Below are 26,987 nucleotides of genomic sequence, written 5' to 3' on the forward strand. Positions count from 1 at the left end.
GTACCGAGTGTAGAGGGCGGTTGGTGGGAGTGTAGCCTCGGGCCGTACAGTTGTTTTCCACTATGTTATTGCAACCCTTGACCTTAACATAACCCGGGCTACTTATAGTCTACCCTCGTTAAATGCTAACTCTACGAAAAAGAGGACGAATTTACATATTTATGTTATTTATATGTACTTCTAAAACATCACACTCGACTTTGAGGTCATGAAGGGAATATGATTAAAATAACATTCCTGAAGTCGCCAAAATATACAGTATGATTTCCAATAAATCATTTGCTACGAATGCCGTTCAGCATTTATATTGTTCTAATATTGTTTATATATTAATTGCGAATAAAATATCCTCGGTTTAAATTCTCTGAATGATTGAAATGTTACAATAAATACTGAATCAACGAGGCAAACTCGTGTGTGGCTCTCAACGATTACGCATGATTTCTACAATTCTCATATTGGTCGGAAATGGCACGTGAAAGTTACTGTGGTACCTTCTATACTAACTTAGATGTTCCAATAATAGTTTTAGGGGTTTCTTTCAATGCCAAATGCATTTTTATGTATTTTAATAAAAGATTTTAAGGGAAAACTGTCTACCCAGTTACTCGTTTTCTAAGCAAACAGGAATTTTCCGGACATTTGCGATCGGGTCATGCGTTAGGTTAATTATTCGCCTGAAGAAGAGATCAGATTGCAAATCTCGAAACGTATACTTATTTTTTTGTATCACTAAACGATGGTAAATATCCGGAAAATTCCTGTTCCCTTTCAATCCTTCCATTGTCAAAATCAAACTTCAAACAAAGAATACTAATTTCTACTGACCTCCCGGAGAATCTAACCCCTGACCTCTCGGTCAGAGAGTCAATCTTACATCTAAGCTACAGTTAACATCAAGCGGTTTCCTAGTTATAAATGTTTTTATTCTTATGATCTGGAGTTGTCATTGCTGTTGTTGTTGTATTTGGTGTTATCATTGTTGTCACAACTGTTCATTGTTGTTTGTTGTTCCAGGCTGGACCCGCCAGTCACGTCGCCCCTCGCCAGCCCCGCCGTTATCACCATGACCTCTATCAAGAAGGTAACTTTTCAATTTTGGAATAAGTACTCATATAATCATAAATGATGTACTAATTTCAACAAATCTTGAGTCGTTAGTAATGAAATAGTTTAACTTCCTAAGCTGATATGAGCACTCAACTATGGACTTCTGTTAGAAGTTTTGTCTGGCGAAGGAACGCTATCCATAAGGACCTGACAGGACCTTCAGGAAATTGTAATGTTCCTGTCCGAATATGCGACAACTCTTAATAGAATAGTCCTACAAACTTGGAACTTGGTACATGAATTCCTCCTAATTCATAGTGTAGGAAAGAACGTTATTGATTTCGGGATCAAGAGGTGAAAAGGCGGTCTATATATCTATCCGTCTATATATATATATCCATTAGTTCGTCTGTGCGCTAACTCCTTCGTTCTGATGGGTCCCTCGATACTATGTTGTATTGGTTCATTAAATAACATGCTTGCAAACAAAAGTTTTGTGAATTGAAAAATGCCAACTAAACTACATAGCATAAAAATTTATTGATGTAATAAAATCCGAATTTACGATTGAAATTTAAGAACTGAAATTACTACATCAATATGAAGAAACTACATAAACTGGAATAACTACGCATACTATGAGTCTCTCGAATTATCAACTCAGTCTGAGTTCTCAAGTGTAACTAACTACAAGGAAGCCTCAGTGGACGAAGGAGTGTGCCGCACCGTGAAATGTAACGGATGAAGTCACCATTCACGGCGACAAGTCTGAATAATCGAGTGGAAAAACTGTCACGTTTAGAAGGGCGAAGGGGTGGGAGGCCCGCCCCCTACCTCACCCACACTTAGAGACTGAATGCGTCTGGAGGTGGCGTACTAGAGAATCTGTAAAATATTCCTACATCGCGAGCCTTGCTGTGATATCCAGGTATGTCGGGAGTATGATTCCGGTGACTTACGAGAGAGCTATTATCCGCTTGCCCTGTTGACTCGTGACTCAGTGGAGCTACTTAGTATTGATTTCGTGTGAAATGTGCTGGCAATACGTGATCGTACAATGCTCACTTAATCTGCACTAATTAAAAGATTACAAAACCAAGGAATGTTTCAAATTGGAATTACGAGCTATTTTTAGTATGCAATGTGAGGTTAGGTAACTATGTGTCATAGACGTGAAAATGCAGCCTCCATACATATTTTCTGGAATATGATATATTTTAATTTTAATATTTGTCTTGGTCATTTTCTGTTTACTGAACGTGAAAGACTGGCCGATTGGTGATGGAATAAGCTTTGTGGTTAATCAGTCAAACCACACTTTATGGGATCAAATTACATTACTAGACAGCATATTTTATGTATAGCCAATTTGTAAACTACATTCAGTTGTATTATATTTGGAGCATAATATGGAAATATAAAACTTCCCTCTTTTTTAAAGTATAATAACAAACATTTTTACAAGTTAATAACAAAATTCTAATGTTTCATTTTATAAAGGAATGTGGTCAGAAAGTTGGGGATGATTATCAATTTATTATAGTATGTTAGGAATTCATACAAATACATTGTTACGTAAAAATACTTCCTCGCCAACGCTTTTCCTTTTGGCGTTTTCATTTTTAATTGTTTATTACATACGTTTAAAATAATTTTCATCATTAAAAGTAAAGTAAAGATGTCTATTTTACTAGGCGAAGTTAGGGCTAAGAAGCCCTCGCTAACTTAACCTGGGGACCAACGCCTTAACACATTGACGGACGTGAATGCTATAGCAGTCATGATTAGTGACTGCTTTAACGCCACTTCAAATCCTTGACTACCTCAAAGTGCGTGACTGCTATAGCAGTCATAGCCTATGAGGGTCCCTAGAGAGACACTTTGATATCTCGTTAAGTCCTTGACCTACAGATATAAAATCGATATGACTAATCTACTTGTAACATGGAGGTTTGCATGGAAAACAAAGAAAAATAGGACTGCTATAGCAGTCATGACCCTGCACATAAAAATTTATTAAATAGGTCAGGACTGCTATAGCAGTCATCACGTTTTCAATATAACAATAAAATTTATTGTAACAGTTTTAAGAAATATGATACAAATAAGTCAATATAACCCTGAAAATAAGTATAAAGAACAGTATAAACATTTTAAACTAACTCCTCCTCTGAGGATTGCTCAATTTCCTAACTATTATTACTTTCTACATCGGATGGAATATAGTTTGGATCCTTATCCGTATCGTCAGCCTCACTAGAGCTATCAACAAAAGAGGTTGTTTTACTTGAAACACCCGACTCTGTAAAGTATTCATTTTCAGACTCTTCAGATAAAACATTGGAACTAAGGATATTTAGACCTACAGCCTCAATATTGTGATCACTTACGGCACTAGTATGTGTGTTGCTTTCAGCCTCACTTACTTGTTCGAAATCACATTCACTTGGTAATTGTACAAAATTGGTTGTAGGATCTATATCACTTTCACTTGCTAATTCTACAGGGTCAGTTTTAGGATCTACATCACTTTCACTCGGTAAATCTAAAATTTCTGTTACTATTTTAATTAAATCTTCACTATTTGTACTCATTTCTACTGCAGTAGAATGCACACTATCACTCAGAACAGGCTGACAGTGATTGGACAGCTCGCATTATGAAAGAGCAGGTCACTACTTGTAAACAACTGGTTGACAAGGGCTACCAAATGTGGAAAGGGTTTGCCCAAAATTCCAAGTGAATATATAAATTAAATAAGACCTACTTGATCACTCAACGTTTTGTGGTAATTGAGAAATGAATTAGTTTAGTTCCTATTAATTTTTTTAATTATGACTGCTATAGCAGTCATGACCCTAAACATCACTTGTGTATTTGACTGCTATAGCAGTCACGGCTATGTACAGTAACGTAGTCATGACTGCTATAGCAGGCACGTCACCCAATACAATTTACAAACAATCGCTATTGTCCATCAATGTGTTAAAAGGTGATTTTCGAACCGCCGGGCAGGCGAGCTAATCAATCATTAGCAATGTTCTTCGAAAAGTCATTAAAACCTTTGTGGTTTTTACATATTTTAAACTATTTATGTTACACAACGAGCATCTAAATTGCACACGAGTCTATAGATTCATAGGATTTTTTTCGTTGTTAGAATCAACCTCATAGAAACGTGTAAACATTGTCATCATCCTTGTGCTATACTCCTTGGATTCAAACTTATTAATTATCAATCTAATTAATTAAGATCCTTTCAATTATAAGAGGCCAAGACAAGTAGCTTGATTTTCTTAAAATCTTGGCTTCGTCCCGTCTATACAGTCATAATTAATTGAAATAGAGAATTGACCTTGGGATCTATCACTGTGCCAAGTTTTGTAAAGGACCTTTCCCACTAAAGAGTGAGACAGAGAGACTGAAAGTTGAGACTTAAAAACTTTTTGGCTGGCGCTGATATAGTTATCAGTTATGTCTTACGGTTGGTTTTCAACGATATAAAGCTCGGTAACTGGCGCTGATATGACTATTAGTTATGTCTCGCGGTTATTTTGAAAGAAATAAAGCTCATTGGCTGGTGCTGATGTATAACTATTGTTTATGTTTTAATTATGTTTTCAACGAGATTAAACTTGTTCGCTGGTGCTGATATGTAATTATTATTTGTCTCACGGTTGTTCAATGAGATAGTTGGCTGACGTTGGTACTATGTAGAAGTATTATTTACGTGTCGTATTGTTACGTGTGGTTATTGGTATGTGGCATGTTTAGCTAGTTCACTATCCTTCCATTTTGTACCCACCGGATGACGATAAAATTTCCTTCATCGATGCATGAACTAGGTTGCGTTTTTATAGTGTAAATAGTGTTTCTCCTCCCTTATTATTGAGCTATGTGAATCTGAATGTCATCTAGTGGGCAAACTAGTTCTGATTGTATCTGAATTGTCTCTATATAGCTTACAGTTATATTTTGCTGAATTAATTTGAGAATTTATTACATTGATGTTATGTCATCCATTTTCGCAAACAGTGCACTTTTCATTACTCATCCATTGCGTTAAATCAGTGAAATTTATTTGTCAGTTCCCGTATAGAAGCTTTACATTTACAGAAAACTGTCGAGAATGGTTTGGAGAATTTCGGGTAAATTAATTAAACATGCTTGGACTGAACCACACGATAATCCTTGAACGACATTAAAGGGAAGGTCGAACACGCTTATACACTTGGCAACTTGGAAAGGCTCTTTGTCCTAACTTCTAGGAAGTCAATGGAAAGCTGCTCACGTCGCGGCCGATGACGTCATCTTGCCAGAACCGTGGCCTCCATTGGGTATAGTACCACAAACAAGAAATGCCTAGAATCAGCAGTGAAGGTTTCTGTGTGCAGTGCAACGTGTTTCTGAATTACGCGGAGATTTCAAGAACTGATTCTTATGTGAATATTAAAATATAAAACAAAGAATATCTTAACAGTTATTTTTATATTTTATGTGCTATATCTTTGTGAATTATTTGTAAAAAAATGTATAAAAAAAGTAAAGTGATTCCAAAAATAGGAATATACTGGTAAAGTTAAAAACTAAGTAAAGAATGTTTGGATAAATCAATAAAATCATTAGTATATAAAATAACAATTTTTCAGATACCGTCTAAACATTTGGAATTTTGTTTGTTAGGATGGGATAAAATGGAAGTGTATGACATAATCATACTTGGTTGGATATAACCAAGATTGTATTATGTCAACCTAAATCATATCTTACGCATTAGTTATAATTCCATTGTGGGTCTAAAATAATAAGCGATCTACAAGCAAAAATTCACTGCATAACAAACTAACAAAGCAGTACTTTTGTAATGTGTCCGTTTACATCCCTTAACATTTCCTGGAAATATCAAAGAAAGTTTACTTTATGAAAATTTGATATTGGAGGAATAAAACTACTGCCAGAATAGGAATGTGTTTCTTTTAATTGTGTTTTTAAATCTTGTAACAGAATTAAAATTGATATACCGTAAAATGAAATACAATATACCATGGAAATGAAATATGATCGTTCATATGATACATCAGAAACTTAAATGACCGGATAATTCCAGTACACGTATTATTTTCCCCTATAATAGCTAATAATTAAAATGTAACCATTTATTTTCCAAACTTTGAAAGGCCACGGTTATAAAACTTCAAAATATGTAAAAAATTGATAAATATACAAGTTACTTAACATTGATATAAGTTTCTAAAATGTATCTCTTTTGGTCTAAGCCCAGACAATTACACTGCACATGTCCAATGTGTCATGCTGGGAGGTGAGAGACTAGTCGTGTCTGACACTGGAGACGCTTGGAGTATTACTGGGCAGTAATTTGTTATTTACCGACCATGTGAGTTAATTACCAGCGAGCTCTGAGTAGGTCGAGAGGACTGTACCGATACTAAACCTCGTTGCCAGAGGTCGCTATGCTGCAGCTGGTAAAATTTAATACTTAGCGTTTTATTACTGTTTCCTGGCCTGTGGCAATTGCATTCTACAAGAAGGCAGTGAATGAATAAAAAAACATTAAAACACCTATGTATTTAATTACAATTTACAAAATCACAACTTTAACTGAGAAGTTCTCCTAACTTCTGCGAGCATGATGTGTGCTGTTGGAAATTCTTGTGATAGGGCTATCAAATACAGTTTGTACATTGCGTTATTTATTTATTCGCTGTGTTTTGTGTTGTATTTGTGAATTTACATTGACTTAACTTTCAAGAATATAAAAATCCTTGGAGGTAAATTCTCCCTACAGTATTAGCAATTAAGGATAGCGGTTGAAGGGCGAGGTAGTTGCCTCGCACGCAAGCACCCCCACACTCAGGAATGCAGAAGGTTGGGGCCAGCCGTTTTATGTCCAGGGTTGTTCAGTGACATCTTAAACCCAAGACTAAGTAGTGCTCTGACAATGGCTGTATTTTACGTTGTTTGATATAATTTTTCTTGCTATAAAGTTTACAATCTATACATACTAATCACTCCAGGATAAGATTACAAATGAAATATCTGGGCTTGGTTATAGCAGTGCGTAGAGAATATGGAGAGGGGAGATAGGGGTGGGTGTAGACATTACCGGCAAGCTAAAGATGTTTCATGTTACACTCGGAAAGATCGCAGTTGCAAGTGGTTTCCGCGCCAGATCCCACGAGTGGAGAATTCATAATGCGATTGCTACAAAGGCGGCTTGTTCTAAAGACATCAACTAAGCAATAAGCAAGGTACCATTTGTTCTTTCTTTGATAAAACAAAATCGGAATAGTATTTTATAGTGCGAAAAAGACACTCATGAATAGTATTTTCCACAATACTACATCATCAAATAAGTACAATGGTTATTAACCCTATCAGTGCCAGTCTCTATTTTTACCGGACATCTGTCAATATAATAAAGTCTTTAAATGCATATTTCGAATTTTGTTTTATATAAATTTGTCCATAAAGAATCAGGCTATTGTTTATTTGTTATTTGACACATAATATTAAAGTTCTAGGATTAAATTATTATGATTATTGGTTTAAAATTTTTTGGTTTTTCAATGAAATTTCTACAATTATTTTTAAAAGGAAAGTTAACCAGTGGTTATTATCATTGTCTATTGAGGAGGCCGAGGCAGTGTTGTCTACGAACTACGGGCGGACAGTTTGACATGTAAACAGCCACCACTCCTATCCCATCATCATTCATTATCGCTAACCCCATTATAATCTGCGGTGACCCTGCTTACCATTGTTGCTAATATGTAAATGTTTTAAAATTAATAATATTCAATGCTTTAAAACAGGTACAAATCAAAATTACACGGTTTTTTCCTTTTAACATATTCATTCCAAATTCGCGTATGTATGTGTATGTATGTGGTATACATTAGTGTATTATTTTGTATTATATTTTATATTCATTTTTTTATTTATATCCAGTCCGTATTTCTTCAGGCGTGAGCAACTCGAGTCTGCGCACAGGCATCATAGCCCATGCAGGCTCATTTCCCGAGGACAATGTTTTATACATGATGTTATTTTTATGATGTTTATTCTATGATGATTATTTCTTATGATGTTTATTCTTTGTTCTCATTTCAAACTCCGTTCGGTAATGTAATAAAAATTTAGAAGTTAATTGTACAGTTTGGATTGTAATATTGTACATATATTTGGGAAATAAAATCAATTCATTCATTCATTTTTGGTTTCATGTTATTATAGTATAAAAAGATTGGATGGAATATCATATTTCCACCAGTGGAGATATCACTAACTTCTTTTCGTAGTACAAACTATAGGAACAGCTGATAGATATCCTGGTAGTATCGGGAAAAAGTTAATATCTAATCTACCTGTACTTATCACACAGTCGTTCCGTAGTCGTAACCCGATATACTCGTACTTCCAAACACTAGTTAACACTGGGTGGAGTGCTGATAACAGAGTTCAATACAGGTCCTTAAAACCAATCCACGCGTAGTCCTTACCTTTTCAGTGACTGAGGCTGGTCACATGGTTGTGTAATGGCGGCGAACTGCTGGGAGGTAGCATTTTGAGGATGATATGTGTCGGGATCGAGGTTTCCGAGCTGTTTGATATCCGAATTAATTCTTAGATGACACAGAGCATTGACCAGGTCAAGAAGGGTGGTAAAAATATGGAATTTAACATGTGATACTGGTTTCAGTGGATTATCCGGACAAGGCTGGACTCACCGTCGACCGTGGACGGACTTCGAACCCTAGTAAAAGATTATTTTCACCCAGCTTTCATTACTTATTGAATGTGGTAATGGCACTTCTTGAACACTTAAGTTTATAACCCATAAACGTAATAATAGTACAAAACATTTACACATACCTCGTTCTTCGTCGCCGACTATATTTTGGATCCCTTCAGACGAGCATGACTCCAGATTTCAGGAGTCAAGTCTGAATCGGCATCAGATTTCAGATGCTGCACGTAAGAGGAAGGTGAACTGGATCTAAAATCAACATTCGCACACCTTTTTTGTACTTTTTTAAATTGAGTATAGAAGTTGATAACTGATGTGCTGTCTTCTCAACATGAGAAAATGCACGGAAACAAACTGTATTGGTCACATAAACTACAGATTCCAGGTGGCTATATTTTGCCATTACGAAATAACGTTCGATCGAGTTTGAGTAGATAGATTTACATAGATGACATAGTTACATAAGATAAATGTACAAAAGAATTTAGTCGAACACAAGCATTTGGTTTTTACTTTGTTTATAGCTACACTGACAGAAGACACGCACCTTTAAAATATTTGACGACTTAGTTTTTACTGTTGTGTGCGCAGGGGTACGGGTCGCCGACAAGACGAGGGAACAGCCAGCTGCGTTCTCCGGTGATCAAGCGGCCGCTGTCGGCCCCCGTCACCATACAGGGCTGGCTACACAAGCAGGGCAGCGATGGCCTTATGCTCTGGAAGAAGCGCTGGTTCGTCCTCTCCGACTACTGCCTCTTCTACTACAAAAGTATGTTTTGTCCAATTTATTGGTTTATAAAATCTCTTCAAATTAGCACACTTATGCGATTTATGGTGTACAATCTTTTATTATGTAACAGTCTGTAAAAAACATTTAATCTAATTATGACACCTGTTGTGTTTGAAACATTGTTGCGTAATATCTAGTGAGAAAAGAAAGAAACAATTAATTTAAATTACAGAAAGGTATTGAATTATATTGTTTAAAATCCAGCAATAATAAACAATATTTGACAATTTAAAGTTGTCAAAGTTGTTTGAATTTATTCCTCAAAATGGTTTTTATTACTAGAAAATTGAAATGGATTACAACTGTTAGCCAAAGATTGACCATAGTAGTGGTGCCTACAAATAGCTGTAGCATCCAAAATTTCTGCCAAATAATCCTTATATTGATGGAAAACAGTACTTATATGGATGGAAGGTCTGTTCTCTTTAAAAGTCAAATGTAAATGTACATTATTAGATAATTCTATGTGCCTTAATAAAGACACCAGGCTGTATGCAAATATATGTGTGTATAGATACAAACTTTATACTTTATGTACAATATATTGATTCTGAGTTATTTTCTCATTAACACTTTGGTACGACACAGTTTCTAGTCTTAAGCTGAGCAACATAGACAGCTTGTGTAAGCTGTGGGAGCTAATGTGTTAGTAAAGTTTTGTTTAGAAACAGTGTTATTTAAATCACTGTAAACTAGTATTAAAAGCAGCGGCTGTAGTAAATGATTTAGAGTTTTTCCCTATAAGAATAATGTTAAACCTTATTCAGTTTTACGGCCTTACTTTAAGTCGTACAATTATAGGAGATATCTCATTTTAAAGATATGATTAATCCGCATCCAACCAACCATGTTTTAGTTTTTTAAATATTTGTATGAGTTACTTAGAGAAAAATCTCAAACTTTCTTTGACCCTAAAAATAAACTATTCAGAAAGTGTATATATTGCAAAATAAAACTAAAAAATCGTTTGCATGAGTATTAATTATATATTTAAAATGAGACACCTCCCTTAACCTATTATCAAAATTAAAACCATGAGGTTCAATATTGTTCTTATAGGGAAAAACTCAATGTTATTTTACCACAATCGGCTACTAACTAGTTAAATTAATTGAAATCACCTTTCGTTCCCATACTATCTTGTCCTTGTTCATACAAATACTACCAATTACAAATGCTTTTTACTAAGAAGAATATTGAGTTAGACTCCATGTAATGAAATCCACAGAATGTTTTAAATTACACAATTGTAAGCTCTTTTAAAACCTATACTTTCTTTATAAACATAACTGTTAAATGTCATTGAACAATACTGTGGTAGTAAATAGAAGTTACTTTTCCACAAGAAATACAGGTGTTCGTAAAATAATATTTAAGAAATTAAAATATGATTCATGAAAAAAATTCAGAAAAATGTCTTTAAATACATTATATAAAAATGCTTAGTATTTTGTTTGTCAGTATAAAGTTAGTGGCCTTTTAAAATAATTTACAATGATATAAAAAAGGTCATTATAATACAAAATTGAAAACTTACATATGTGTTGTTCTTGTTACTATTTGAAAATGTATTTGTTTGAATTCCTTTTTTTATTAAAGAGTGGTGGAAATTATAAATTAATATACCATAAAATAGTTTGTGTACCATAAAAACGGTAATTAAAAACAGTTTGTTGTATATTTTAAATCCAAATATACTGTATGTGGTTAAAAACCAAATAATTTAAAATTAGAGAAGCAACATCTAACTTATAATTTTTGCATACTTATTATACATACAGTGCCAGTAATCAAGCAATAATTATGTGTTAATGGGAGTCGAATCATAAAAATCTCAAAAATAATAGATTCTCCTTGTTTATCTTAATATGAATATGTTAGGACTTATATGGTCAAAGAATTACTCAGTTCCATTAATTATTAAAAAGTTATAAATGAATTAAAATGGAACTGTCAGATAAAAAATATGTAAACAATTTGATACTGAAAGAGTTATAAGGCTTTTATTTGTACAGTACACATTTATTTTCCTCTTGTAGAAAATGTGTAATATGAAAAGAGGTTAATCAAGATTAACTTTTTAAGCTTTTAGTTTAAGAAAGTAATCATAAGAATGTGTTTATTATCATATACTAGTTCTTCTGTAATAAATTTTTTTAATTGAACTAAAGTTTGTAGCGTATCTATATTAAGAAAATAAAAATTCCTTAGAGCAGCTTTAAAGCACCCCTTTCTTGTAGTAGTGACATAACATGTAATTGGAATGAAAAATGCATACTCCTCAAGGAGGGAAGCCCTAATTAACATCTCCTCTACATCAAACACCAAGTTAGATTAACCCTGAATATGTAATGCTGACTCAAGATCAAAGTATAGGCTCACAACCAGCTGGAGGAGAAACATCTTAATACTTTTGTATTTCCAGTGTGACATTATAACATTTTGCATTGTTCCGTTACTATTTCAGCAGAGATTTAAATCTGATTTTTTGTACTGAATTTTGTTGTAAAAAGCAGTTGCAACAAATTTAAGTAATTAAATAGTATATTCGTTCAAAATTTTTTTGTAAGATAATTTTATATTTTTGGAAGAATATCTTAGTGTCACAACACAGGCTAACTAAAGTGTATGTATACAGATCACAGGCTAACTAAAGTGTATGCATACAGATAGAAGATTGATAAGTTTAAAGATTGGTGACTTTCTACAAACTAAAAAATTTTAACGATGAACCTTTTTCATATTATGGTACATAATAAACTGTGATATTAATTACCTTGATGAATTTTTCTCTAGCATCTGAGGAGGAGAAATTGCTTGGTTCAATACTGCTACCATCGTACAAAATCTCTCCATGTGGGGTTGAGGATAAAATCTACCGCAAGTTTAGCTTCAAGGCTGAACATGCCAACATGCGGACATACTACTTTGCTGCAGACACCCAGCCACTCATGGCCCAGTGGATGAACGCATTAAGCCTCGCATCGATCCTACAGGAGAGCACCAGGTGCGTTTTGGGGCTGTTTTACTGACAGTGTAACTCATCATCAGAATTTGTTGATTTTTAAGTGATGATTCAGTAAATTATTTGTGCGTGCTTCCATTATTTTTGTGTTGTTTCAAAAATGTACAAAATATATTGATTTTGGGTTTAGCTAATGTGAAACACTATAAACTTAGCCTAACGTCCTGCATAGCACCAAACTGTAACATAAGTAAATATAGAGATTAATTATGTCTGACAAAAATGTTTTAAAATTTAACAGTAATGGACTCAGATAAAAGTCTTTGCCGCATTTATTATAAAAGTCTTTTGTTTTTTTGAAGTATGGAAAACATTTGTAGCATTGAATATGGTATAGAGATTGAAAATTTTAGTCGGTAACAGATTTACTATTCTTCTATGTCAGGTAATCTTATCTGAAGTGTTGTTAGTTTTTAGGATATGTGGATATAGAATGTGAACTCCCATAGAGATTTGACATTAGAATATAATACACACTTTACATCATATCATGCTAATCCTTACTCTAATTGCTACCTATCAAATCAATTTCAATTTAGTACAGTTAAGAAAACTTAGAGATTAAGAAACAGGTCTGTTCCCTTTTCATGTTGATGTCAATGATGTTTAAACATCTAGCTAGAAATACAGATTCTGTCACTAATTAGTAGAGTTCTCTTAAACTATTGTAACCTATAATAAATTAAATTGGTCAAACGTTAACACATATGATTGATTTGTGTTAAGAACACAAATTACTTTACACTATATTTAAATCAAAGTATACATGTTTATATTATTATCATGTAAACAAAAGATCTGATAAATGCTATCAACTAACTGGCAATAGCTTGCAGTAATTGAAGCTCTGCATGTTTGTTTTCCTCTGATGAGTGCAGTACAGTTGTGTGTACATTATTCTGTCCTGGACTGCCATACAATCACCTGAAGTTGTTGATTAAATTGTATGGCTGCAGAGAGTTCATTATTGTTACAAATTTAATGAACTTCACAATTGTCAGAGATGTTTTATATCACCTACCCTTCTTTAATACAGTAAAGTCAAATATGAAATATGAAAAATGAAATGAAATATGCCTTTATTCAGGAGGCGGAGTTAGGGTTATTTAGCCCTCTCTACCACTCAACCTTACATAATATACAGTAATATATGTACATATAATGACCTTAAAACTATAACAAATTACTTTTTAAATTAAAATTTAAAATTAACCAAAATATATACTACTATGTAACAATTAAAAATCAATTTTATCAGCTTCATATGTAGAAAAAATTCAAACAAAGATAAATTAAAACTTAAATTAACAATTTACTTTTTAAAGAATTTCTTGTTATTGCTACATTCATTCTCTCAAACACAGCCTGACCACAAGCACGCCACGAGCACCGCCACACCTCACCCCTACAGACCGCCCAACAACAAGTCCCTGACCCCCATATCATAAGTTGTTTAAAAAAAAAAATTACAGTTTTAAGCGTATTTGTTATTATTATATTCTTAATGTCATAGTAATGTTAAAATTAATGGATACCTGTTTGTTTAAAAAATTGATAAGTTCAGGCAAGAGTTGTGCACAATATCTTATTGAAAACACGTTGTTAAGTACACAAACTATAATAAGTTACTCTTTATTGTTTTTAACACCATCACACATTTTCAGACGTCTCTATAAATATAAAGTCAAATTTAAGAAAATAACTGTTCTATTTCCAGTTGGGAGGAGCGAAAGTCCACTTCCTCTCACCAGCAGAACCATAGCGCAGATGATAGTGACTCAGGGTTCCATGGACACTTCCGACCAACCAATGACAGCTCAGGCGAGTGTGTCACCCCTAGTAATGGCTGGAGACCTTCACAACAAGGTATTAATTTGTTAGTTAAATAAAATTTATTTATTTTCAAAATGTTAAAGGAAAAAAGTACTTAAAGCATATAAATGTCATTAAAGCATAATGTCACATTAAGGTAACAAACATGAGCTTGTTGAAAACAAGTTACAATAGAAAAACTCCAAACACAACACTGGATATAAAGAACAAAATAAGACAACATCTTGTACAAAATAAACCTTTTGAGGTCAAATATGTGGCACTGTATTCTCCTAATAGAGACCTTTAACTTGATGTATCACTTGAGCTATGTTCTCTTTAAGATGTTCTGGCTCCGTGTGGATCATCCCCTGATATAATGAAAAATATTATATTTGCACAGTAGTTACTTATGTGTACAGTTTATATCCTTTATGTGTTAAAAATGGTTAAAAAAATATAAAGCCGTCCCTATACTACCGGACATCAGCTACGCTGGTTGTTATTTTTGTAATATTCAATTTTTATACTCATTTTGGCAATTTATGAATTACACTAAGGTTAAATAAGTCCACTTAACAATGACATTTGCTTTTTTACGTTTGAAATTACCAACACAACTAATCTTAAACATGCCAACATGTGCAATTTAAAATAAAAACTTTCATAGGCTGTAGTTCATAAATAAGTTAAATTAAAGCAATAATTGCCAAGAGTAAAAATATTATAAAATATTGTTTTATATCCAAAAATAAATTTTTTTTGTATGTTGGCAGCCATTTTGGAAAATGGTGGTCAGATTTTGAAATTCTAAATTTGTAATATTAGTTGTCACTAAAAGGTAGGTGAAGTCCACCATTCAAATTGTAGTTAGTAACTTTTGAGATACCAATGGTGGCATAATTAAAATGGACACCTGTGTAGTTTTTAAGGAAAAATTAAAATACAATAGAAATATCATTTCTAATAGCACACACATATATTTTACAGTAGTCAAAATATTTGTTACAATATATTGTTTTTCTAAACAACTTATTAACATAATTATGGTGAGATTTAGTGTTAAACATATTAACTCTACATTATACTTATGTTAATATTTCATTTTTCTAGATTTAAATGAAGTATAATAAACCAAAGTGTTCATCTGTTATGGCCTTGAATTCCTCCCTTTAAAGGAACTAAACACAAAGATTTACCTGTGACTGTATATCAAATACACTTTCATTAGAGCTTCTGTGCAACTTAGTTCTTGTAAAAAGTTATACACATTTAAAACATTTTCATTTTCAATTCCTCAGATAGAAGTGTATGTAAAATATCCAACATTCTTACAAAAAATTGTTTTATTGTAATATGAGCTTTATCAGCAGGATAGTTGATTTTTAAAATGCCGTCAATATATTTTGTCTGTCTGACAGGTTACCATCAGCCGCTCTATGCCAATGCTCCTCCTAAGCCTCGGCGACTTAACAATGACACCTCCTCTCCCGAGAGATCTCCTGAGCGAGCATCTGAGGATGGCAGTGGTAGGATCTCCAAACTTGCTCAACCACAAGAGTACACACTGCGGAATGAGAGAGCGTACAACTACACGGCACAACACTCCCATCGCCCTCCACTTATGCTACCTCCCAACTCTCAGCCGCAGGAGAGGCGGACTCCTGATACGTATGGAAGATCTAATTCCACCACTCCACAGACAGGAAAAGTTATTTCATCTAAAATGAGGACTCTGGACTATGAAGATGTTTACCAAACTAATCCTGAACTCGTGAGTGCAATGTATCCGCAGAATGTGATGTATAGTAATCAACCGGTGCAATATCGCCAGAATCGACCAAATGATTCCATGTGTCATAGTATGCCATCAGATGGACGAAAACGCTTTCCTCCTCGTCCTCACAGTGCAGATTTCCTGGAGTACGATGCTCGAAGGGCATACCAATCACCGACGCCTCAGAGCAGTGACTCTGGAAATCAACAGTATTATAACCAAAGGAACTCTGTTCAGCCTAGGAGGCCTAAATCTAGTTTAGACATTGTTCATTCTGAAACAGGCCCTGATGGAACTCATTGGTCAGAGGAAAGTTATGCTAGGAAAATGCGGCAATCTGCTTCATACGTTTCACCTCAATTACAAAACCTCTCCAATTCATCTAGGGCAACAACACCTTCTGTCAGACAAGTCCCGATAATGCCAGGATATTATAATGGTCCAATGAATGGAGAATTGGCAAGGTAAGTTGTATTCTTTTTTTATTCTTTCAATTTATTTCAAATCCACCAAATTACCTGTTTAGCATTATAATATACAATTTTATTTCAGCAATAATTTTTATAAAATTAATTTACACCTTTTGTACTATTTGTGGTGAAGTTTAACATTACTGGTATTAATTATACTTAATTTAGTAAAACTTTAAGTTTTGTTCATCTACTTAGGAACAGGTCCGCTCCCAGTACGAGTTTTCTTCTTTACAGTAAGCCAAAATTCAAGAGAAAACTTTTCCTACATTTCTTTTGTGAATATTCATGTATGGTTTTAAAAACTTAGCAGAGTAGAATTTTCCAAAGATTAGTGTAAATACTGGACTTGAAATTTAATGTGAATATTATTTAAGTACGGTATGTCTCCCAACATCACCAGCAGGAAAAGCTTGCATGTTGGAATTGCAAAGGCATTACACAATATTTGAAGCAATTCCCCTCAGCTAATTGTAGTGCTCTAAATATTGAGCCAATTCCAAACTGAATTTTATTTTATCACAAAAGGTACCTCTGAATACTTATATTGAAAAATAAACAAAACTTCAAAGGTATGAGGTCTGTCCTAAAAGTAAGTGTACTCGTATTTAATTATATTTCGTACTTAGTTGAGATTACTGGGTATCTCCTTCAAAGTATGATTCTTAGGAAATTACACAGTGGTACCAACATTTCTTTCACTGTTCATAGCATTACCAGCAGTTGTTTTTTCTTACGTTTGTGTAGTTCTAGTTATGGCTTTTAGTATGTTTTCTATCGTGCCAAAATGATACTTCAATTTCAACTTCGGGAAGAGGCTGTTTCAACCTGGAGCATAGGGAGGATGTTAAAGTACGTAAATGTTTTTCCCCATAAATTCTCTAATTAAAAAAACAGTGTGAGTAGAAAAACAGCATTATCGTCTATTTAAGCTCAAGTTTTGAACAAAATTGTTGCATGTGCAAACGGTCTGTTGAAATTCTATGGACAGCATTTTTATCCAATCCTGTTTCTTCTGCAATCTTCCTAACACTAAATGGACAGATTTTTGCCAGCACACCACTTCTACATTGTTATCATTTGTTGACGAGATAGGCTTTCCAGAACAAGAATCATCTTCAAAATTTAATCTGCTCTTTTTGAAAGTTTTGGGTCACTTCAAATCTGTGGTCTCGATAGAGTGGCCTGTCCCTAATCCTCACTTAAATTACAGAATATAATGTTTCAGTAGCAGAATTGTAAAGTTTCACATAGAGTTTGATTCCACACCACTGTCCTATATTTCCTGTATCATAACATAATGAGGTTATGAAACTTGACCACACACAAACAGCAGTAGTGCATGACTGACTCAAAAACCAGTTAAAACAAATTTGTAACAATATTATGATAAGGCTTCTTGAGATGTATTTGACATGGTGAACATAGCTGAACTGATTTTATTGGTCTTACTTGTTGCACTTGCTAGACTGTAGTTCCCGTTTACACTAGTTGTCACTGCTGGCTATGTCGCTGGTGAAATGGAAATTTTACATCGGCTAGGTAGGCTACCAGGCAGCTGTCCCATGTATCAGTCACTTATGTATGACTGTTCGTTTGTAGTTAACTCCCAGTAAGAATAAAGGTGCAAATAATGCTATGCCTACATGTACACTAATCTAGTAAAGTCCAGTTAATGAATATTAATGGTAGTTATAGCTGGTTATTTGCGTCTCAAGAAAGAGATACCGTACCTCTGGATAAATATAGTGTGATTATGTTTATTTTCCTCTATACATATTCCACAATAATTCCAGCTAACAGAAAATAAACCAATTATGTGAATATGTTTGAAATGGTGAAGGGGTATCAGTTGAGTAAAGAAAGGTGAAGAAGGGTGTTTTTCCTCTCTTGGTTTTTACTACTCATTCTACCTAAATTACATGTGTATTATCTGGTTTACAGTGTGATGATGAGGCAACATTCGGAGGCTATCCATGCCCAGGAGCGAAGGTGGAGTGAGTATGTGGACAGGACCAATGGACAGTTCACTCGGTCTGCATCCGCTCGACTCCCGAGGCACGGGAACGATGATAGGATGGAGGATGATGGTTCAGATAAAAGTTATCAGGCTGCATTCAGGCGGAGAAATAGCTCAGACAACAGGGACCCTGCAATAAAATCTCAGCAGGTAATCTTGAATAATTATACTTTTCCAAATTTAATTAGAGTGTGATATTTAGCTTATTTCACCCATTTTACAAAGATTAGTGTGTCATAACTGTTTTTTTAATTTGATAAAAAATACTAAAATAAAAGTGTTATAAGCTTAACCCTGGAACTGGCCATCATTTTTCCCAAAAATGGCAGGCACTTTTTGGTGATTTTGTAAGGGTTTTGTATTTTAATCACTGCTCATTTATTATTTAAGATAAAAACATTTTAAAAACATCAATGTCTTTAGAAATAAATCCAGTTTCCCAAAAAAAATATTAAAGGTTGAATCATTTAATGTATTTTTTATTTTTTTACAGATTAACGTAAAATATTAGTAAAGAATAAATTTTTTCTCAAAATGTATAGCACCCTCTCAGGTAATATGAAAGTTTTTAGAAATTATTCTAAAATATACAAAAGTTTGCTTATATACCTCAATTACAAATTAAAAAAAAAATATTTAGGTAAAAGAAGTTTATTGGTACTTTTGAACAATATATCTATAAAAACTACAAAATCTGAAAAAAGTTTGTATAGCACTATTATGTATACCATTTTGACATTTTGGAATCTATTGGATGAACAAATATTTTTTTTCTAAGAGATAAATATATTTAGAAGAGAAAAATATGACATTTATAGAAGTTTACATTGTATAAAGATATTTTTATAATGGCAACAAACTTTTTTTTAATTTTTACAAAAGTCAAAAATTGTGAAATAAATGCCTAACTTTTTTAGCTAACAATTTTCTTTTCATCCAAATATTATTTATAAAGATAGTACGTTTATTGAAGTTTACAAAAATGTACAACAATGTATTTTTATTTATATTATTTTTTTGTTTTAAAAAAATAAACAAGCGATGGTCACAGAAATAAAACGCTAATACCTTCAGAAAAAGTAAAAAAACTTTTTCACTTTTATAATAAATACCTTTGCATAAATTTTAAATCAAAATTTAATTTTAATTAAAATTAAATTGTCTACAAAATTATAAAACACTGAACCTACGTGAACATTGGCTTATTTTCAGTTTCACAAAAATGCAACCTATTCCCTAAAACTTAACCTAACCTCTACATTTTTCACTTCACTAATTAAAAACAACAATAAACAAACTTTTTATTTATACACACTAAAATAACGAAATGTCTAAAATATCCTAATAAATAAGCAAGCAATACACTAATACCGGCAATGGCGTAATAACAACAAAGAAATCAACATGGCAACCATGCGATGCGTTTGTTCTTCTCTACTGGCTGAGTCGGGTGATTGCGCAACCAGAACAAAAATAAAATACTAGTTCATAGTCTTCGTTGTCTATTTTACTGTTTGCTTAGAGCAATTCTTCTTCTTTGTTTTGATATGATTTTCACTATTTCCAGACAACGATAAAGTAACAAAAAAAAACAAAATTTAATGAAGCTATTTTCGACGCATTAGGCATTTTGGGATTTTTACAAAAACACGAGCTTTTCAAACGCATTAATTTATAAACATTAAATTTTCCTACTGGCTATTGAAAAGATGTTTCTGAACGCCAAGAATACACTGTTTTCAATGACGACACTTACGATCGTGTAGAACGTAAACTCACGATAGGGAAAATTTTTACAAACATTACGGTAATTTTAGCGTGTTTCGGAAATTTACGCAAACAAAATGGCAATCGGAAATGTGAACATCCAAGTTTAGAATTTTATAATGAAAGATTTAACTTAACTATTAGAGCGTTTTATGGTATACATATGAAACCTTGAATCTTTATTCTTTAGATTTACGTATGTTTTACTTTCAAACAAAGTAAAAATAGACTTGCTGTGAGAGATCATATTACGACATAGTTAATGCTCGAAAAATAGCTTAGTGCCATTTTTGAAACTGTAGTTAATGCGTCGATAATCGCTTAAAGCCAGTTGCAGGGTTAAATGTCACTTTAACACATGCTCTACCAAAGGTTACAGTTAATTTTTATATGATGTGGGTGGTATGGCACCGCTATGATCAAAGTGTTGTGTCCTTATTCTCATGGTGCATGACCATGAACTGTTTGTTGTCACCAAAAAATGAATAATTGTTTTTTTACCTACCATCACCTTTTTTCCAAATTTGATATTGTGCAATTCAGAAGCACCACTAAGTGTAACAAATTTATATTTTTTTAAATACTTTTTTTAAATGTAACATAACATAAAAAGAACATGTCCTGAAAAGAATAGTGGATTGACAATTAGCATTTCTTTTTTGGACATACCTTTTTGGTCATTTCAAAGTCATAACAAAAAGGTGCAGTGTCAATGATTTGAACCAAAACATAGTAAGTCCAGTTTATAAAATCGACTTAAGAATAGTGTCAAACTGTATTTTGTTCTTAATGTTTGCTTTCACTAATTTATTTTAAATCATAGTTTTACAGATAATGACAATTGTAGTTTTATGAGAGTTTTTTTTATACTATTGTGAGTTACTAATATTTTACATTTTTTGAATTACCATTCAAATTGGAAACATTTATAGATTGTTTGAAAATCTTAGTTAATAATTACAACAATAAGAACTTTAGTATCAGTTAATGATTGAGAACATAGATTTTTTTATATACCATCATAACTTAGTGTTGCCACTATTCTTTTTAGGTACTTTGAGATTATACCGACCACACCCAGATATGAATCGTTATTTGACATTTTGCTTCTACTGATTACTACATTAGCGTAGAACAATATTTCGACAATATAAAACAGGAATTGTCTTATCGCAAACCCCTCCCCATCCTCAGACAGAGGTCAAAGTCGAGCGGTCTAGTAGATAACGTGACTGCAGAGTCTCGCCGCCCGTTCAACTGGTATGCCGTGACCCGGAAACCGGTGCTAATACTCAACAGGTTGAGCGAATGTGGGGTTCAGCTAAATGGCGTAATAAAAAACAAAAAGGAACAGCACGACACCATCTTGACTAATACCTAGCTGAATACATGTGGCGGTCGGCAGTTGCGGCTGTAGGCGGAAATCCACTACACTCACTCATCCTTGATATTGCTGCATTCTGGGCGTCACAGGAAACCCATTAACAATTGATAATCATTGTAAGTTTGTAATTAAAGAGGTGTTTTTTTCGTTCTATAATGTTTTTTTCTATAAATTTATATTTTTGTGTTCCTCATACTGGTGTGGTCGGTTTAATCCCAAAGTACCTCTTTTTTAATTTATGATCAACTTGTCTATAGTTCAGTTGTCTTTTGATGTGTTCATGGAAACCATACATCTCATGACTTCTCATGATTTGATATTGTTTTTAGCAAACTTGCAATATCTTGTAAAAACGAAGTTTTTGTTCTATAAAATTAATTGAACTAAAATAAGTACAGTAACCAATAAATAGACACAACTGTCTTTAGTAGGATAAATCACGAACACATGAATAGTTCCCTATATATTTACCAGGCAGTATGATATGGTACCTATGTTCAAGAGGTAAAATGTAACCAATTTGCACTAGTAAAGGTTAATTATAAATTATTATATAAATAATATTATTAATACAAATTATTTTTGATTATTGCTTTTTAAGCAATTACTTAATATATCTAATACTTAATACAACATAAATATTATGCATCTAAATGCTTTCTTTCTTAAAAAAAGTGTTTAAATTGATTATACACTTTTTAAGAAATTTACCATTAATGAGAAGTAAACCAGCAATGATATTGATGACAGAGAGAAGAGTCAATGAAGCGATTGCTGGAGTGGAAGCAACGCATGCTCCAGTCTCCACTGACTCGAAAGTCCAGTGGTTCCAGTGGTCGAGGCACAGCTCAAAATCAACTGTCCCAGTACTACCAGCAGGTTCAGGATTCCAGGTCAGAATTCTATAATTTCAATCTTAACACCTTCACTGCTGATCTATACCGAGTGACACCGAACAGGTACTAAGCCTCTGTGCCGTAAAGGGTCTTCCACCATCAACGTGTTAAGCTGGAAACTTGTATTGCTAAATTATAAGAATTAATATAAACTTATAACTACTAAACATTTTTGTAAATAAACAATTAAATGAACTCACCGTGATTAAATTTCCCCTCGAATTCTTGATATTTTAACATTATACTTGTTATATTTACTTGAACTTACTTAATGGTGGTAAATTACAGATACTCATACAGTTAAAAATGTTGTACATATCGTTATTTATAATAAGGATAAGTAGTAAACACACTTTTAGCAAGTAAATTTTCACACTGTTTGACAAAACTCATGTATTGGTAAAATTGTTAAAAATATTTAAAAATAAGTTACAATCATAGGTGCTGTACAAATAAGAATAAGTCACAATCAGTATGATAATAATAAACCATACTCTTGATTTCAAATTATTTACAAACAAAACTTACAGTTCTATGCCATTAAAAACAAAAAAAGATATTGGTTTTTGGCGCTTTTCAACTAAACTGCAGCTTCAAAAATTCATAACTCAAAAAATTGTGATCCAATTAAGACAAAATTTGTATATAAGATTGGTATAAGTTTATGCTTTTGAGAATGACATTTTATAATTATATGACAAATCTTATTCAGTTATCGTCTTAATTTTTATTATTGATTGAGTGGCTTAAAAAATTCAGCATTGGTCTCGTTATGGAGCTCTAAGAGTCATGTATGGAGCTTGTAAATTTATAAATTATTTAAGATATGTAATTCTACGAAAAACTTATAAAATCAAAATATTTCATCATCTTAAAACCTTACAAGATTATAAATGTTATTTGTAACTATGTAAAGTGGTTTCTTAGATGTTTTTGATCTATTTGAACCAGTAAACTATAAGCCAGTATGCCCTTTACACAAGTACCATTTCATGAGTAAGAATCGTTTACGGTTGATGTATCCAGTCTAGATAAAAATACAACTTAATGCATTGTTGATTGCTGAAAAGTTCTTTTCCTATGTTTTTCGTACGATCTCATGAAAATGATGCAGTTTTTTGACTGTGGACAAGATGTTCTGTTAATTCCAGTTTGTTATTGTGACTGTGTTCTGCATTTGTCAAACTATCTTAATTAATTAGGCTAATACCACTTAACTAAAAATCTTTTTTCAATGTATATAATAACATGAAATGTTTGATTGAATTATCATATGAAATAATATTTTTAATTTAGCTCTGTGACAGTATATATTGATCATTTCAAAGTGTCAGCATGTCTACGAACAACAAAAATTTGTAGTACTGCAGTGTGTTATTTTTCAATATGGGATGCCATACTCTCAATGCCTATAACATCACCAAAGTTTACTACCATGCTAACCATAGAGTCTATATTGTCAGTGTTGTTCAAATTAACCTTCAAACTAGTAATGATCTTCTTCATTTTGACATTGAAAAATAATAGCTGCACAAGAAATTTTCAGTTCTTCCGACTGTGATGGAAGGGATATTTTAAAATGTATTCTCATTCAAACAAAATATTCATTTAAAATCATTGTAAGGTTTGTAAGGAAGAGTCTGACCTACTGCTGAACTAAATTGCTGCAGCCTGAAAATGAGTTACAATGTGAAATACCAATCTTACCCATGTCTAAATATTCTGGTCATCAAGTCTCATTACCGATTCTTTGTGAACGGCTAATAGATTCTTTATATTTCTCAAATGCCTGTTTAAAGAAAAAACAAATAGAGATTATATTAAACTTTGTGCATAAGTTGTTATTTCTCGGGTGTTCACAAGGAAAATGCCTTTGAGGAATAATTGTCAGTAAGTACTTAATTGCATTTAATGTTGTATGACTTTTATATATTAAACTGTTCTTTTAATGTGTGATGTTGCACAGATCAAGGAGTTTGACAAATGACACTCAGCCAAATCCGAATGCGTGGCGACGTGATGGGTGGGATAAGGATGTAATGGAACATGCGCGAGTTGCACGCCGCAAGCACTCTGATGCAGGACGCAGCCGTTCACAAGATGGTCGCCGCTCAGTAACTTCTGTCAGTCGATACAACAGTTACTCTAGCGATGACGAAGGTAAGCTGGAGTGTCTAATCAAGTCTGATCAGTAGATAAGTCATGAGAGATATTGAGCCTTGTGCAATTTGTATTTTTCACTTTTTTACATCTTATTGTTGCAATTGAGAAATTTATTCCTAAATATTTGTTTTTTATGGTTAATGGAAAGGGTTAAGATTTTGGTGTTAATTTGAAGTGGTGAAATAACTGTCTTCTTATTTCAATTTTTGTACAAATTTAATTGGAAGAGAAGGAATAAAGCACTATTTTATTTCTCCAAGAACTATATTGACTGTCAAGTTTAGAATTGTAAAAGGTTCAAATCGAAGCTTCAAGCTGTAGGAATTAGTGACTGACGCTTACAGCAGGCATGCAGCATGCTGAGGGGGTGGCAAGGTGATGTCTTCAAGCTTTCTTTATTCAAATCAATGACTTTGATTTATAAATTGTTTTGTATTGCAATCAGCTAGTCCATTATCAGGTACTAGTTGATGCCTAATTTACGTTGTTGAACTATATTTTAAATTAACAAACATTAAGGTTTTTTCAGTAATGGGTAACTTTGTGGATCTTATAATAAGTAAAGATTTATAAATGAATCAAAGTGATATTTTAAACATCTTGTATAGTTTATATTCCAAGGATTATTAACTTAATTCTGTAAATGCTTAGAAATTATGTATTTTATGATTTTCAAAAACAAATTAATTAGTCCTTTGACATATTACTTATTACCTCATTTACTCCCTTTTGCGTGACTTTGTTTGGCAATTATGACTGGATTTCATACTATGTAGATAACTTAATCATAGGATATGGTATTTTTGAATTTATATTGCGTTTAACTCCAAAGTATAAGGTTTCTTTACAAATAAAAACACATACAGTTTTTTTTTTTGTCGTTTATCTGACTATACATACATACAGCCAAACTATACAAAAACTTTAAAAATAAGAAATAGTGTGACACGCCTTAAAACACTCTCAATGGCAGAGGCCAGCTTGATTATCCGGACATCAGAAAAATAGGCCTGTATTCGTTTCACCACTTCCTAATTCAGGAACAACAACTTCAATTTCAACATTATTTTCATTTAAGCGTAGTATAAATAGTGGAACTCTTCTTGAGCATATTATATTTCAAAATTAATGCCAGAATCCTCTGATTTGTTATTAGTCTATAACCCTGTCAATTTCACTGAATCTAATGTTGCTGTTCCAGTCATAGCTCTAGAACAGCATCAAATGATTATATTTAGCCTAGTTTAGATGAACAATAAACAAACAAACGTAACACGAATGCCTTTTTTGACTGAACAATGACTGTTAGTAGACATTGTTCACTACATTTACTAAAAACTCTGCATTGAACATCTGAACTAATACCACATAATATAACAATAGTAATGAAATCAACGCAAACTAAAATTTACACGAAAGTTATGTAAAAAAGATCCGCAAAATTCAATAACCGGCCAATAAGCAACGGCATTGACTGCTGGATCGTGACAAAGACTGATGCAACAATACATAGATTTTTTTGCTATAACATTTTTCGATTTTGCCTCAGTATTGTTTCAGTGCTAGATATCAATTGCTCATTTAGTTTAGTATTTAGTATAATTTAGTATGCGACTAAAATTATTCACCAGAAGATGTTCTACAATACTACTGTATTCTAAATAATGAGAGGTTTTTCTGTCACTTATAATTCATTATTTCATCAACTAAGTATAAATTTATTGACAATGAGTGAAAGAAAATGAATGTGCATTTTCTGTTCTACAGTAAGACATTTAGACACTGCACTTCATGACAGAAATATCCATTGACAGCAGTGACTCCATTGAATTATTCTTGTACTTAACCATTCATTGCTGCATTTATAATTATTGAGTTTATCTTCAAAATATAAATTGTATTGTCCAATTGGATACAATGCTTTAGATACTCAGCCATCAACTACAACAATGGAACTTAAGGATTATTTATACAAGCAAAATAATGTAGTTAAATAGTTTTTGATCAATATACTAGTAGCATTTTTCATTAATAGTGTTTAATTTTGTTATATTTAAACATCATA

The 26,987-nt window shown here is 32.8% G+C and overlaps 1 protein-coding gene across 6 annotated transcripts in view; it reads left to right on the forward strand.

The window, feature by feature from the left end:
* The window catches only part of LOC124357421 (pleckstrin homology domain-containing family A member 6), a 194,270-nt gene that overhangs the window by 86,968 nt on the left and 80,315 nt on the right, over window positions 1-26,987 (forward strand). For all 6 annotated transcript variants that reach the window (XR_006921942.1, XM_046809213.1, XM_046809215.1 and 3 more), the window contains 8 exons: window positions 1,018-1,084; window positions 9,410-9,587; window positions 12,405-12,615; window positions 14,351-14,499; window positions 15,867-16,686; window positions 18,637-18,862; window positions 22,614-22,756; window positions 24,726-24,919. Coding sequence is in view for 5 of the 6 variants with exons in the window: in XM_046809213.1 (XP_046665169.1) it covers window positions 1,018-1,084; window positions 9,410-9,587; window positions 12,405-12,615; window positions 14,351-14,499; window positions 15,867-16,686; window positions 18,637-18,862; window positions 22,614-22,756; window positions 24,726-24,919 (1,988 nt within the window). In the remaining variant the exon portion in view is untranslated. The remainder of the gene's footprint in view (window positions 1-1,017; window positions 1,085-9,409; window positions 9,588-12,404; window positions 12,616-14,350; window positions 14,500-15,866; window positions 16,687-18,636; window positions 18,863-22,613; window positions 22,757-24,725; window positions 24,920-26,987) is intronic.

The sequence above is a fragment of the Homalodisca vitripennis genome, chromosome 3 (genome assembly GCF_021130785.1).
Source record: "Homalodisca vitripennis isolate AUS2020 chromosome 3, UT_GWSS_2.1, whole genome shotgun sequence".
Taxonomy (NCBI): domain Eukaryota; kingdom Metazoa; phylum Arthropoda; class Insecta; order Hemiptera; family Cicadellidae; genus Homalodisca; species Homalodisca vitripennis.